This window comes from Primulina tabacum, chromosome 14 (genome assembly GCF_025594145.1).
Source record: "Primulina tabacum isolate GXHZ01 chromosome 14, ASM2559414v2, whole genome shotgun sequence".
NCBI lineage: Eukaryota > Viridiplantae > Streptophyta > Magnoliopsida > Lamiales > Gesneriaceae > Primulina > Primulina tabacum.
In genome coordinates, this window is record NC_134563.1 from 18,963,101 (window position 1) to 18,979,414 (window position 16,314).

Sequence of the window (16,314 nt, forward strand, 5' to 3'; positions counted from 1 at the left end):
TTTACCAAACCTAAAAAGCAATAATTTGAAAAGCATAGCTCATACTATCACCTTTCAAAAACCTCTCAAAAAGCATAATTAAAAAGTCGTAAAATCTTTAACATAATCATACACATAAATCAGAAGTGCGAAAAAATAGAAGCGCTGGTCCTCGGGTTATGTGCATCGACAGTCCAGAAAAGTCAACCATCAAGACCTCCATCATACTCACATGCATCAATCACACATAGTGAGTCTAAAAACTCAACACATCATAATCTTTATAACAAGTAATACATATACAGCTCACATGCAACAGTGAAAATACTTTTACGTAAAATAACATTTCATGAACATGCATAACTTAAACCTCAAAAATTTTCATTTTTATCATTACATATCATATATCATTTCATCATGAGCATAAACATTTTCCTTTTATTGAATTCGGATCGTTAATCGTAACTTTCTTTTCCTCATAAGGTCGATGGATCCATCTACATGTAACCACAGTACTGGGCGGCGGGAACATCAGCGACACTCTCACCCGTCAACAGAGCCTTGGCCTATCCTCATCATATGAAAATACGATCGTCGAGCTCTCTCTGGGGACTTCTCCCATAGACAGGCTCCCTCTAGGGCTTCCTCCCGTAAAAGGGCACCTTCTGGGGCCTTTTTCCTCACGACATCCTCATTCATATCATCATAATAGTCACAATTACTTCACTTCCTCCAACGTTCACATTTTTATCATTTTAAAAAAATCATGCATTTAATATCATTTTTCTTTTAAAAACAAGCATGCAACATTTCTTTTAACCTTATCGTTTAATCATAAATTCCATAAATAATCATGAAATTCCATAAACATTTAAAATAAATATTTTAGCATATAAAACAGTATTCAGAGTACCGCCATGATGTTTTGAAACGTCCTGCCCTTTTTATTGCTTTAAAAGTACTAGAAATTTTTTTTTTTTAAACCTCACTTAGCATCGGCCGAACCATAAAATATTTTTGACTTCATTTTAAAAATAACCATCCAACTGCTATTTAAAAATACAAAGGAAAATATTTTAAAGCATAAAATCGTCAAACATTTTACCAAACCTAAAAAGCAATAATTTGAAAAGAATAGCCCATACTAAACCTCTCAAAAATCTCTCAAATGCATAAATAAATAAACTTAAAAATCTTTAATCATAAAGCATGAGTCAAAAGTCATAGTGCGGAAAAAGTAGAAGCGCTGGTCCTCGGGTTGTGTGCGCCTTCGGTCCAGTCAAATCACTCATCAAGCCCTCCCTCAATACCACTTGCATCCATCACACCTAGTGAGTCTAAAGACTCAACACACCATAATCTTTATAACGAGTAATACGTAATACAGTCAACATATAACGGTGAAAAATATTTGTACTTAAAATATCGTTTTCATGAAGATGCATAAACATAAACATTTTCGTAAACATTTTCATGATGCATAAAACTTAAACATAAACATTTTCATGACATGCAAACATGAATTTCCTTTTCCTCAACATGACATGACATAAAACCTTAAACATAATCATGAACATTTCCTCTTTTTTTTTCTTTTTCCTTTGTTGAATTCAAATCGTTAATTGTGACTTTCCTGACATGACATGACATGACGATGGATCCATCTACATAAAACCACAGTACTGGGCGGCGGGGACATCAGCGACACTCTCACCGGTCAACTGAGCCTTGGCCTAACATGATCGAATAGAAATACGATCGTCGGGGCTCCCTCTGGGGCCTTTTCCCATAAATGGGCTCCCTCTGGGGCCTTCTCCCCTCACGACATTCCCATTCTTACCTCAAACCTCATAACCTTATATTCGCAATAATGGAAACACGATCGTCGGGCTTCCACTGGGACCATAACCCTCACGACGTCGCCATCATTAACGAATTAGTCACAATCACTTCACTTCCTTCAACGTTTTCATTCGCATCACTTTATAAAAATCGTGAATAATATTTACATTTTCATTTTGAAACCAAGCATGCAACATGTATTTTAAATGTCTTCTTAAAATCGTAAAATCCCTTAGACATTTAAAAATCATACTTAAATCATGGGAAATTTATAAACATATAAAAATAATAATATTTGCATAAAAACAGCATTTCGGGCACTGCCATGACCTTTACTAATTTCTAGGTGTAAAAAGACAGTTTTACCCCTAGACGTAAAATTCCTCGAATTTGACTTTTCTTGATTTCATGACTCTAACATGTCCCAAATAATTATTTAAGCTTAAATGAATTTTCCCATATTTTTATTTGGCATAATTCGATGACTTTTAAATTAATCTTTATCTATAACATATTAAAGCGTTTTAATCCGGAATTAACCAAACCTTAATATAAAATTCCCAAATTATAAACTTAGACTTCTAATAATTATTTAAGCTTAAATATAATTTTTCATAATTTTATAAGGCCTAAACTAGGCTTTTCAATTAACTCGTTAATTAGCGTTTCGTGCGGTGATTAAATCCCGGAAAAATACCAAAACTCATTATTTTGATCCTAAATTTTAAACATAACATTTTTAGTATTTATTCTACCCTTTCAAGTCATTAGCCACACCCGTGGACCCATGGATCAATTTTTCCTTCTTAAATTCTCGTTTTTGACCCTTCGACGAACCCACCGAGCCATCTCCCAATTTACTCGAGCCACGCCCGAGCCACCTTGAGCCAAAACCTAGCCAACCCATCTAGGGACCCTACTGTGCAAGCCCAGCCCAAAAACCCGGCCCTGGCCTGCTCTAAACTCCCTGGAAAGTGAACACAAAATCTGTGTACTTGTGCGTGAGTCTCCTAGTATGTGTAGGTCTCCTAACTAGTCTAGGACTCTTCCAAACAAGCCACCACCGAACCCACCTGTACCTAACCATCCCTGGACCATGGCCAGCCCCTACCCAGACCAGCCCAACCCCTGACCAGCGCGCACGAAGTCTCTGAACCAAGACAGCAGCCTCGCGCTAATTCTTGTTGCCATCCTCACGCTTCCAACTTTCGCTCGAGCCAGCAACAAACCACCCCACTCCAGCGCCTAGCCCGACCCCTTCCCATGACCCTAGGACCCTGATGAACTTTTCCTGAGCCACCTAACCCCAGCAGCGAGCCCCCTTGGCTGCTGTCAACTTTACCGATCGCGCGAAGAGCCCCTTTTCCATGGGACTCCTCCAAGCCTGTGTGCGATGGGTCCTAGCCATGCTAGGACCCTTCCTGACCCTAGACCGAGACCCTCACTGCCCCTGGACGAGACCTGAACTAGCCCCAACAGCCCATGCAAAGGAACGAGCCACTTGACTCTAGTACCCAACACACAACCTCACGGCCCTCTCGAAAAATCTTTGCCCACGGTTCCAGCTTTATTCTTCTCATATTTGCAGCGTTTTAGGGTGATTAAGGACTCAATATAACATGTAAAAACATCCCTCAACCTATCCTAATCATGACAGCCCCTAATCAACATAATATTCATGTTTTTGGAACAACAATTCACAAGTTTACCTCATGTACATGCAATATTTCGAAAATATTCATAAAAATCTCATGCTTATAATTTAAACAATAATATGATGTGATAGACGATAAAAGGAGATGTATGGCGTGCCTTTGCATTTTAAACGCTAGAAAAACCGTTGACGACGAAGAACAGAGAGGAACCTTGGCTAGCTTTTCCTTTAACCCCTTCGAAAAATCCTTCCACCTTGCAGTGAGTTTGTGCCGTGTGTGTTGTGCTTTTGGGAGAGAGTTTACTGAATTTAAGAGTGTGTGGCCGTGTCTTGTTTGCAAGGTGTAGGGTTTTAACTTTTAAATAATGCTTAGAATCCTAATTAAATTCTAGTTGCTAGTTTAGGCCCATTAACAACTTAATTAAGCCCACTAAGCCCATTAGTATTTAATTAAAATATTTAAAATAATTTTGCTTAAATAAGTTTGTGAATTTATTAGCCGGGTTGCCAAAAAAGTTTGTATTTTTGTTGAAAAACCAACACCGATAAAATTTACGTCCCGGCGTATAAAATCATCTCAAAACCCCTTATTTTTCAAAAATAATAAAAAGAATCTCCCAAATTTTAAATAATTAAAACAACTATTAAATAAAAAATCATTTTCTATTTTTCAGCCATCGGTCTCCGTTCCTCGATCGCAACTCGAATAACCTTTTAAAAATACATTTTAATGCAACCATGTAGAAAAATATATTTTAAACATGTAAATATGCACAACATAATTAATTAATGCAATTAAAACAATTAATTGAAATGGACAAAGAATTTAATAATTTGCGCATGTGGTTCGCGTGCACCTTCAAATTTTCGTGGCGTTACATGTTTACTATTTTTCTGGTGTAAAATTATCATTTTTTACCCTTAGACGTAAAATTTCACGTTTTTGACATTTTCTTAATTTCATTGACTCTAACATGTCACAAATAATTATTTAAGCTTAAATTAGTTTTGTCATAATTTTATTTAGCTTAAATAGTAGACTTTTAATTAATCTTTAATTATTTGTTTTTAATGCGTTTTAACCACAAATAATTTCAAACTTGAATATAAAACTCCTAAATTTAAAACTTAAACTTTTTCTATTATTTTAGCCCTCGTGAACCATGACTCGACCCCCGTGAGCCATGTTTCAATTTATTTTCTTCAAAAACAAAAAAACCTAAACTCTCGAACCAACCCACCTTGTGCCATCTTGATTTTTCATCGAGCCAAGCTCGAGCTGGCTTGAGCCAACATCCAGCCAACCCTTTCCTAGACCCTAATGGACCCTAAGAACCAAAGGAACCTGACCCTAGCTCGAAACCGAAGCCACACCAGAAAGTGCATCAGCGGCCGAGACTCTTTCTAGACATGGACACTTGTTTTCTTGCTTAGTAAATTGACCAATGAGCCAACCCTTGAACCAGCCTCTCAGGCACCTTCCTAGGACCCTAATGACCTGACCTAGCCCAGCCCAAACCCCGTGGCCGAGCACCTTAAACCTGCGCGCCGCTGCAACCATCTGCGTGACTTCCATGAGGCTCACGGGTTGGAGTCCTAGCCTGCTAGGACTCCTTACCAGCCCTGGTGCTCGAGTCCTAACGTTTCTAGGACTCTTCCCTTGACTCATACATGAGCCTAGCTAGCCCTGGTCTAGCCAAGGCAAGCCACTCCCCAATTTTCCCCCTTAACCGAGCCCTATGATCATCAAGTACATGATTTCTGTTTCCAGCTTTTGTTCTTCGTGTGGCAGCGTGTTGTGTGTATTCTAGGACCCTAAAACTTATGTAAACCAATGCTTGATCATGTGCTAATCATAGCAGCCCCTTTAACAACAAAATAATCATGTTTTTTAATCAAGTTCAAGCCTTAAATTTCACATATGACATAAAACCGAAAATATTTCATGTTGCTACTTGTTTTCCATGCAAAACGATTTTAAATAATTACTATGGTGTGAATGATGAGTAAAAGGTGAATATGGCATGCCTTTACGTATTTTACGCACGAATATACGTTGAAGATTGCGAAGAACGACGACGAACGACCTTGGCTTGATTTTTCCTTGCTATTTTCGAAAATTCACCCTTCAAAAATATTGTGTGTGCCGTGTAATTGTGCTGAGAGAATTTTGGAATTGTAGGGGAAAGAGGCGTGGAGTTTATCATGCATGGGGTAGGGTTTTTGAATATTATATAATTTAATTAAAACACTAATCAAGCCTTGGCCCTTTAAGAAGGTTAATTATGCTCATTAATGCTTAATTAAAACATAAAAAATTTGAGTAGAAAAGTTCGTGAATTTATTAGCCGGATTGCCAACACGTTCGTATTTTTGTTGAAAATCCAATACCGATAAAATTTACGTCCCGGTGTATAAAATCACCTTAAAACTCCTTATTTTCAAAAATATGAAAAAACATCAACCATAATTTAAATGATTAAAAACAATTATTTAATAAAAATATTTTCCATTTTTCAGCCTTCGGTCTCCGTTCCTTGATCACAACTCGAATAATCCTTAAAATTACATTTTAATGCATGTAAGTAGAACAAATACTAAAATATCATATAAACATGTCACATAATCAATTTAGCAATTAAAATCAATTAGTCAACCTTTTTTCATATTTCATAGATTTGCATGCAGTTCGATTACGTCGTTTTAATTTTGGACCTTACAATTCTACAAGAGAATTACTAATTTACTAAAATTTGATTTTTAAGGACAAATTGAATAAATTTTCATAAAATATTGATTTTATCAAAAAATTTGTAAAATCAGAAAATCGCACCATAGTTCTGAAAAGTTCATGCCCATGACATAACAAGGTGCCCCAGACGTTCCCAGGCACCCGCTAGCGCTGCCCGTCTATTGCCCGATTAGATTAGCCAGTTGCATCAATTCTTCGAAAAAAATTCGAAAAATTTTCTTGTGTAGTTAGAAATAAAAGACTCAATCATGAAAATTACACATACGATATAGGGAACTTGACTCTGATACCACTGTTAATATCTTTTTTCTCGTGTCCAAAACGCAGCGAAAGTTTTAAAAAAATTTATTTGACATTCAAATAACGTCTTTGAACATTCGTTTGATTTGAACAATAGTAATCATTCATAAACCGTTTGCAAATATACCTTGAGTGAATAAATTGTACCAGAAAATTTAGGAGAAATTTAACGTTGAGATAAAAAATAAGTTGATGGCTCAAATTCTAAATTTTCTTTAAAGTGATCAAAAATATTGAGAGGTTTTTGGAGAGAGTTTTCGAAAATCTCACATTTTTTGGAGGCTAGGGTTTGTTGCCTTTTAAAACATGAGTCATTAACCTAATTTCCTTAATTATAGGTTTAGGGCTCCATGATTAAATAAAATACTAATGAGCTTAGTTATTTAATTTGACTAGTCTAATTAGTTTAATTAATTAATATTTCAAAAGTCATTAAGAACTTTAATTAATTGGTATGTTGGATTTATACACCTACAAGTCAATTATGCATGCTCGTATCATATTTAATTTAATCTTTTATAAACTCAACATTTGAGTTTAATATTTAAAACTCTCAATTTTCCATAAATTCAGCTCCTTTGAATTTATTCTTTCAATTTTTAATTGTCATAAATTCAACTCCTTAAATTTATTATATCATAATTTTATATAAATTCTACTCTTTAAATTTATTGTCTCAACGGAAACAAAATATCTAGTACTTGTAAGACTGTCAGTGGTTCAATGATACAGATAGCCGTGATTTCACAATTTTTGTGATTCGGAGCATTGTCATTTATTCAGGCTTACCCTAATTTGTTTGATCATGAGAATGTCAGAAATCATTTTCTGAATAAACTCATTGAATCATGGTAAGAGCGTCTAGCATCATCGCCCAATGATTCCTTAGGCATCACTGATAGTTTCTGCAAGAACCAATCGGTTATGATTAACATACAATTCCGTCCCTTCATCTCATACATCCCGATCGAATCTGTAACCATTGGTTCATCGATGGTTGCATATTAGATCTGATAGCTATATGATACATTCAAGAAATATTCATAGTGTTATCACATGCACAACTAGAGAACTTTTGTCCTTAATATACATCTTACTCTCTGGCCAGATATTTCATGCACTACTATTTCGTTAGATCACATAGAATATCCACACCCGTGGGTGAGCAATGCATTCCTAACTACAATGCAATGCTTCTTACACATGTCGCAATTGCACCCAACATCACCACATTGCGACATTCGTAGAGTCGATAAACGAGTCAAAGCACGATCCTAGTATGTAGAGTCTCAGTGTTGTCGTGGGTCGTAAAGACTAATGATATACAATCTTAACAACAGACTTTCCTCTCGATAAATAATAACCACTTGGAAAGTTCGAGGGAGAGTTGTTCGGTATAATCATCAAATGATTACTCATATGCATGATTGGACATCTCTATGCTCTTTCCATGAAACACGGTACACAACATCACATATGTTAGTCTCAAGCTCAAGCGATCTTTATCTTTGTTTTTAGGCGGTTGAATCTACTAGGAACGAATTTAGAATATACGGTGTCTATAAATGAGTTTCAAGATCGAAATATGATTTATTTGTATTAAAATATAATCAAAGTTTTTATTTATGTCAACTGTACGGTATAGTTATATAGATAAAATAAAACGAAATTTTAAAATATAATTTATATTAAAATAAAAAGGGTTTATTACAAAGTTATAGCACATGTAATCTAACGCATGTTACAAAGCCAAGAAGAAGAAGATAGAAGCAAACAATGGCGACGCTCTCTAATTATCCCTCCATCACCACATTATGCCATCCCCGTCGTACTCGCGGGCGCTGTCTTCCTGCTGTCTCCGCCTCTTACAATGACTCCCACCCTCCCCAGCAGAGTAGCTCCATCACCCGCCGCCAGTTGATAGCCCTCAACGCCGCTTCAGTCACGCTATACCCACTTGTGAACAGGGTGTTGTCGGCGGGGATGGGAGATGCGCTCTCCGCCTGGGAAAGGGCTTACCTCCCCATTGATCCCGGCGTTGTCCTCCTCGACATTGCTTTTGTCCCCGATGACCCTTCTCACGGTTCCCTTTTTTCTTTCATGTGATTTGTTAGCAATTGGTTTGGATTTGAATTTTACTTTTTGATTGATTTTTTCATTGGATAGGATGATTTGGCAGGCTTTCTGGTGGGGACTAGGCAAACAATTTTAGAGACAAAAGATAGAGGAAACACTTGGGCTTCACGTTCCATTCCCTCTGCCGAAGATGAGGATTTCAACTATAGATTTAATTCCATCAGCTTCAAAGGCAAGGAAGGTTGGATTGTTGGCAAGCCAGCTATTTTGCTGTATACTGATGATGCTGGAGAGACATGGAAACGCATACCCTTAAGTGCTCAACTTCCTGGAGATATGGTTAACCAAAAATCTTCTTTCTTTTCCTTTGCTACTTATTCCAAGTGATTTCGTTAGTTGACTTGGCTACTCATTATTTCAGTATTAGCTCTGAGCTTTTTATGGAATGTTATTCATATCAGAATGTACAATTTCCGAAGAAACATCAAATTTGTTTTTCTACTTTAAGCTTTTAATGGGCCCACATAGCTTCATTTTTCTACGAATATATTTTTGTTCTTCTTTCAATGCATGTGCTGTAACTTCTGACACGGATGAAAGAAATGAAAATTTGAAAGAAGAAAATGCACACACTCAGAGTAAGAGAGAGATGACTTAACTTTCCTCAATTCAGTTTCATCGTGGAGGTGGTACAAGCAGAGACAAGGTGGAGAGACCTAGATTCTTTGACTCCGAGACTAAGAAAATGTGCTGGGATAAAGCAAAGGTGGTCCTTGGTCGAGATCCTGATAGATGGCGAATGGATGCAGTTGGAAATATTGTTTGTAAAGGTCTTCATACCTGTCAGGGCTGTCTCTGCTATGAATACGATCACATCATCCCATTCTCCAGTGGTGGTGAATCTGTGATTGAGAATTGTCAAATTCTTCAAACCAGGGTAAATAGGTTGAAGTCCAACAAGAATGGCTTTGATCAAATATTACTAAAAGGTTACTCTTGTAACATTAAGTTCAGTAATGAAGAACTTGACAATATTGAGATGGCCGTTTATGGGAGTATCATCCATCCAGGGAACAAATGTCGTGTTGGGATTGTTGATGCAAAGCTGGGTAAATACAACTCCAGAGAACACGGGTTCACATGCAACTCACACAAATATGACTGAAACCTCATCTTCAAGATGGCGTTGATGATGAAATGAATTGTAGCCTTTCTGGGAAGAAAATATGTATACGGATTGATATTCTTTACGGTGTTCTTAGTTTGGTTTTATCCTCAATGAAAGTTTCATTGTATTCCAAGAAAAAGAATCACTTGAGTACTCTTGTCTGCTTAATCTATCTCCAGTTTTATAAAGTGCTTGCTTTAGTTTTATTTTCAGTTAAAGTTTGACTGTGTTCCGAGAAAAACAAACCACCGGGTCCTCTTGTCAGCTTAATCTATCTCCACTTTCATACTATACTTTGTTGATGGTCTTTTAATTGTTGGGGAGTCCCATCTGGCGCCTCTTCCTTTTATATTTATCCTTAGTTGGTATTCTATCAATTTTGTAAGGAATCAATAACAGAATTTGGTTTGCTTATCCTTCATTTATAATTTTCAGTAATATATTATTTTGTCTTAGTAAATCAGTTTGTTTTACTTGAATTATCTAATGGGGAATTATATTAATAAATTCCTGTCATTTGTGAATTTGATGAACATGGCATAGTTAGCCTCCATGATTCACTTTTCTTTTGTTTTATGTCAAATTTGATATTATAAAAATTATATGCAGATAAGAATTATATTCCACATCATGAAAGCTGTCCAGTAATAATTGTTTTGGTAATTGCAGGTGTATATAGAAGCCACCGGAGAAAAGAGTTCAGAAATGATCACAGATCAAGGTGCGAAATATGTAACATCAAATGGAGGATAAAACTGGAAGGCTGCTGTCCAGGATACGGTTCGGCTATTCTGAATAGTTGAATATCCCCTCCTTGTCCTTATGTCTTGTTGGTATCTCTTGTACAATTTTTTGGGAAAACTAATCTAGTTTATTTGCATTATGGAAAAACGGTAAAGCACAATAAAATTTGTTCTTAAAACTGTTACCAAAACTTCCTCAAATCCTAACTTATTTGTTATGGAGGCATGGAGTGTACCAAACTGATTAGACATAATATACTTTTATTGAGGCTGGGCTCTCTCATTGTTTACATCGTTAATGTTCACTAATGTTCTATTACCAAGTAACGTCTCTTTCTCTTCACCCTCTTAAAACTGTTCTCATGTCCTACTGTGAGGTATATTTCTTTAATATTTTTCCGTTGTGTTGGCATTCTTTTTGTCATGAGCCTTGTGCTATCACTACAACAAGATGGAAAGTTCAAGCCCAATGAGTTATTCTGCTATCACCTTTATTTAGAAATAGGATTTGCTTTTATCTTTTCTTTTGAATTATAGGGTCATTCCATAGTAAAGGGGATCTTTTATTTATGTTACAATTTGTTTTTCTTTATTTGAATCATTATACTCTGTTATAAGTGATTTTAATAATAAAATTATTCATAGTCTCGTGTTACAGGATCTGAGGTGCTCTCTCAACGAGTCCCAAAACCAAGAGATCGAGAAGTTCCCTCTAACAAGCCTCAAAAATCACCTCCATCACGAAATCTAAAACCTGGGACCATAACTTTTTGTTTCTGTTCTTTGAGTAAAATTGCAAGAGAAGTCTGTTTTGTGAATAATGAAGTAAGAAGTTTTTATGATCAATGTTTGCTTCACTGCTGCAAAAACGTAAAATGTATTTCTTTGTAACCAAATGTTGATTCATGAAAGGTTTTACTAATATTAGTAACTCAAGCTTCTCTGCCTGTCCTTTGAGTTCTGAACATAACAATTACTTCGACATTCTTAATGCTATTTCAGAACTGTATCCAGTGGTATCAGTGGTGCAAGCTTACTATACAGGCACTTTCGGCAATGTGAATCGCTCACCTGAAGGAAACTATGTTGCTGTTTCAAGTCGTGGTAACTTCTGTTTGACATGGGAACCTGGTCAGGTGAAATTTCTGTCTTTCTATAAGCATTCTGTAGACTCTGATTTGATTGATCAGCGATTTGTAGAATCAGTTTGGGTTTAAACTTTCATTTTTAAGATAATATTTTTACTTTGTTGGTCCTTGAGTAAGTAAATTTATGAAACCAATTTTCTAGCAAGTTTTAATGTGAAATATGCTTGAAAAGATTGGAAAAATCTTAAGGTCAATGCTTGATCATAGGCATTCTGGCAACCGCACAACAGGGCTGTTGCTAGAAGAATTCAGAACATTGGCTGGAGAGCTGATGGTGGCCTTTGGCTTCTTGTACATGGTGGCAGACTATACCTCAGCAAGGGTACAGGGGTGGCTCAATTCCTCTTTCTGGAAGCATCATACATGTATCATGCATTTACACTGTCTGCTAAATTCTTCCCTTGTTTACTTTGATTTTTTCGCTAACTGTTGCCTTCAGTTAGCATTCGGTTTCAATTTAATTTCATCTTTATTGTTTAAAAACTTGGCATCTTCCACATTTTTAGATAACGGACGATTTTGAGGAAGTTCAAGTACAAAGTCGTGGATTTGGGATTCTCGATATTGGATACCGCTCACAGGTACACATGGTCTGTTTTTTTTCCTTTACTGTCCGGATAGGAAAAAATCACTGATCAGTAATTACATTATTATATGGAATACTAATCTATATACATTTTTGTTAAACAAGAAATGATGGCGAATAAACTACAAGCATCTGATACTGATCATCAATTGGCTGATGTAATTCATAGGATGAAGCACGGGCTGGTGGTGGTAGTGGAGTTCTTTTAAAAACTACGAACAGCTGGAAGACATGGACCCATGACAAAGCTGCCGATAACATTGCTGCCAATCCGTATTCCATAAAGTGAGCTTGATTCTTCCTCATTGTACGACCATGCTTATGAACTGCTAATAAAGTTTGGAGTACTTTCATTTCCTTATTAGCAGATTATTTTAAATACCTGTTACTGAGGGCAGGAGCTATTGGGATTGAGGAAAATATTTTTTTCAGGAAGTTCTGGTTTTGTCAGCTGGATTTTGCTAGAGGGAGAGAGACTATGTTGCAAATCCAAAACACTTCTAAGATATTTGTCAGCTGGATTTTGCTAGAGGGGAGAGACTATGCTGCAAATCCAAAGCACTTCGAAGATAGATGTTATCTTGAATGGGATCAACATTACCAGACATTAATCTTTTGAATGATGATGCAGGTTTGTCAATGACAAACAAGGCTTTGTGCTCGAGAATGATGGAGTTTTGCTAAAATATCTAGGACGAGTAATGGCCTGCATAAGGTAAAGTAAATGTACTGTCCTTGTTTTCAATTCCATTGGTTTAGGCAACAAGAATAAGCATTCCTGCTGAAGCTGTAAAATGACATGCGGAATTTCGCCAAATTGGTATAATATTTTTCTGTCCGTATTTTCTCCGACACCTTTACTAGATACGCTAATATACGTGCACATTTTCAAAGGGTGATACCAGTTTTGTAATATAATGCCGAATGTGCGATATGTGCTCATTTGTCGTGTGCCACTCATTAGCAATTAGTGAACTCCAGAACAGAGGCCTCAAACACTTTTTTTTACACTGTAAATGTCCTGTAACAATTCATACATTCTAGTTTCTGCTATAATGGCTTATTGTTTTCAGACTTTGTGCGGCTTACTACTTACATGTAATTCAAATCTAGGTTGCACCTGCTGAGTATTTTGTTAGTGTTCATATTAGCATTTTCCTGATATAAAAGATGTTTATTACATGGAAGTGTAATGGCTTCAAGTGACATAAAGCCATACTCGGTTAGGTTATATAGTTCCGACTTCTAACACAAGGTTTCATGATTGATGACTTTCATTCTCTCCATCCATCCAATTCTTCGAATCCAAGTACTAGTATTGGTGTGTGTGTATATATATATATATAAAAGAAATCACACTTTGACGGAGAAGAGAACTAGTACACTCAAGTTTGACAAATTTAATGTTAGAAGAATTGTTTTGCAATATTCTTTCAAATGAGAGTGATAAGCTATAGCTAACAAGAATACAAACAAAATACAATAACTTAATGTGAATTTTAATATGCTGTAAACTTGGAAACTACATAGATAAATGTGATTATTGAGTGACAAACCATATCTTAGTATTCTTACATTTGGAAACTTCCAGATAAGCCATGATAAAAGGGATAAACAAGTGATCGATTTGGGTTTTGAATGTGAAAACTCCCTACACTTAAAAAACTTTGTCCAAACTCCTTAAATAGTTTAAAGTTGACAAAAATACCTTTACATATTTTAATGATTGATTTTCCTGGGTAAAATGGTATCAGAGTCGGGGTAAAAATTATTTCAAACATAAAAATTGATGCGACTTTGATTGTTGCACTCTCAACAGTAGGTTGTCAACAAGTATTATAATTCGGTGAGTCTGATATCGTATCCACAGAGAAGCTAAGGTAATTACAAGTTCACTGCAATGTTTTTTTGTTTTGTTTTTGTTTTTTTCTTTTAATTGTTTGAATATTTAATTGATAATTTTTAATTGTTCAAATTTTAATATAAGTAGTTGAGATTAAATGATCCACTCTTGGTAATTTAATAAAGTTAACATTAATGAATATTATTGAAATCCACTTAATAAAATGATATCGATATATTAAATAATCATATTTATATTATGTTATATATTATTATCTTATAAGTATATATATCAAAACTTATAAATGTTGTCAAGTATTTATTGTGCTATATATATTTGTAAACACTAAATCAAGGCATCCACTTTAAATGGTTGGTAATATCAAACTAACATTTAAATGGTTCCAAGAATTTTGTGTAACATATAGCAACAATAAATCAAAACTCCCACTTATAAAGGGTATAATAATGTTAAAATAAATAAATAAAACATAAACAATAAATAATGATTAAATAATATAAAACATAGATTCTTACCTTTAAATAACCTTATTATCATATCAAGAGTTTCACCTTTTCATCTCAACTTTGGGAATTTAGCTACTCATTATTCAAAGTGTAAAACTTTGAATATGAAATTAACATGTCAATTATATTTAAATGAAGAAATAAAGGAAAAACAATGAGAGAAATATTAGGACCTCAAAGGTTTGTTCATAAAATGAGGGATATCTCAATACATTACAATGCACCCCTATTTATAGCCAAATTTGGGGAGACAACCACAAATAAAATGTTATTTTTTTACATATGTTTTCATTGGTGTTCCAAGAAATTATGTCATCATACACATCACTTTTGAAAATCTTCCCATCCGAATTTTCTTTTTCATATAAAACAAAACATGTAGATAATTGAGTTTTTTGAATTGTGGTATTTTTTATTTACCATTTGACCAAATAATTTGAGAGATATGGTCAAAATGCTAGAGCATGATAAAGCTGTCATTCCTTTGGTAACTTTATTTGTTTCTTACTTTGATCCCAATTGTGGGAAGATTTTTATCTCATGATTGTCACCAATATTGTAGATATTATCATCATCTTTCTACATGTCCAAGAATCATCTTAATCTCATTTGCAACGCCAATGTTATTCTTGTTTTATCGAACCTATAAAAATAGTAAAAACTTATAATTACACAACAACTTATTTTTTATACACTTTATTATAAAACATATAATATTTAGACATTTAATAAAACAAAAACTATAAATTTATATTATAAAACATTTAATTAATGTACAATTTTTATGTTTATCACACCTCCCAACAAGCTTATTGCTAGTCCTTAGCAATTTAAGCTTTAATAGCAATAAAAAAAGTATTGATTAATTTAAATAGAAATGTAATCTGAACTATCCAATTGTTTGAATTAAATTTGAAAACTGTCAAAGTTATATCAAGATCATCATAATTATAATTTATGAAATAATCTAAGCTGGTCAATTCAAAGCTTATTTTCAGGTAATTAAATGTATATGGCCTTCAAAATTTCTAGTAAAAGTCTCAACTTCATATCCTCACAGGTTAATAAATGTTTCGATTCATGGGAACAATTTCTCACATTGAGTTGGAATACAGATAAATGCTCAGGAAAATGGTTTACAGAATGCAGACAGACAAACGAGCCAAATTAATCAAAAGATAGGAAATCCATTGATTCAAAATCTAGTTATTCTTATTATATATATATATATATATATTTTTCCTGATCTTTTTTATGACATCACGGAATCAGACCAAGTTTATGCTTCTTGACCACATGTTTATTTAATTTTTACAATATTTTTCTCTCTTTCTATTTTTTTTCTTTTTTTTTATGAGAGATAAATGGGTCGTAGCATATAACTTTAAAATTACATAGATCTTCAAAATCTTTCCTTTCTTTTTTTCTCTTTTTTTTTTTCCTTCAGGAAATATCATTTTTTTTTTCAAAATAAGAACTCGTGATCTAAACTATAGATAGCCACTCTCATGATCAATAAAGACTCGCAAGCTGTTTTCTCAATCCTCTCCACTCACTCACAAAATATGTGTGAGTTTAAAAATTTTAGGCACTCTTATCAGGTATATCTTGGGCCATATACTTTAATATCTGATTTTATCATAATGGTTAATCGCTCAAAAAGATTTCATAAATCATATTTTTATAGTGATCAGAA

General features: G+C 34.6%; 2 protein-coding genes across 29 annotated transcripts; both read left to right on the plus strand.

The window, feature by feature from the left end:
- The first annotated feature begins 8,257 nt into the window (after positions 1-8,257).
- Positions 8,258-13,086, plus strand: LOC142524211 (photosystem II stability/assembly factor HCF136, chloroplastic-like). 28 transcript variants are annotated; one of them, XM_075628082.1, is made up of 7 exons: positions 8,258-8,610; positions 8,707-8,942; positions 9,277-9,737; positions 10,441-10,551; positions 11,173-11,650; positions 11,870-12,243; positions 12,418-13,086. In XM_075628082.1, exons 1-4 carry the CDS (start codon positions 8,304-8,306, stop codon positions 10,448-10,450), a joined length of 1,014 nt encoding a protein of 337 aa, XP_075484197.1. In that variant the 5' UTR covers positions 8,258-8,303; the 3' UTR covers positions 10,451-10,551; positions 11,173-11,650; positions 11,870-12,243; positions 12,418-13,086. The 28 variants fall into 28 exon arrangements, with proteins under 28 accessions (XP_075484197.1, XP_075484198.1, XP_075484199.1 ...); XM_075628083.1 differs by having other exon boundaries at positions 11,517-11,650; XM_075628084.1 differs by having other exon boundaries at positions 11,559-11,650.
- LOC142523827 (photosystem II stability/assembly factor HCF136, chloroplastic-like) lies at positions 11,420-13,020 on the plus strand. Its single transcript, XM_075627559.1, has 6 exons — positions 11,420-11,650; positions 11,835-11,984; positions 12,169-12,243; positions 12,418-12,533; positions 12,880-12,963; positions 13,008-13,020. The coding sequence occupies exons 1-6, from the start codon at positions 11,420-11,422 to the stop codon at positions 13,018-13,020; spliced, it is 669 nt and encodes a 222-aa protein (XP_075483674.1).
- Positions 13,087-16,314: the final 3,228 nt, after the last annotated feature.

What these genes read in the sequence shown, in the direction of transcription:
- LOC142524211 (XM_075628058.1), top strand. Translation starts at nt 8,304, where the DNA reads ATGGCGACGCTCTCTAATTATCCCTCCATCACCACATTATGCCATCCC. An exon ending in CCCCGATGACCCTTCTCACG is followed by an intron (nt 8,611 to 8,706) that starts GTTCCCTTTTTT and finishes ATGATTTGGCAG; the next exon opens with GCTTTCTGGTGGGGACTAGG. An exon ending in CTCAACTTCCTGGAGATATG is followed by an intron (nt 8,943 to 9,276) that starts GTTAACCAAAAA and finishes TCCTCAATTCAG; the next exon opens with TTTCATCGTGGAGGTGGTAC.
- LOC142523827 (XM_075627559.1), top strand. Translation starts at nt 11,420, where the DNA reads ATGAAAGGTTTTACTAATATTAGTAACTCAAGCTTCTCTGCCTGTCCT. An exon ending in ATATTGGATACCGCTCACAG is followed by an intron (nt 12,244 to 12,417) that starts GTACACATGGTC and finishes TGTAATTCATAG; the next exon opens with GATGAAGCACGGGCTGGTGG. An exon ending in GCCAATCCGTATTCCATAAA is followed by an intron (nt 12,534 to 12,879) that starts GTGAGCTTGATT and finishes ATGATGATGCAG; the next exon opens with GTTTGTCAATGACAAACAAG.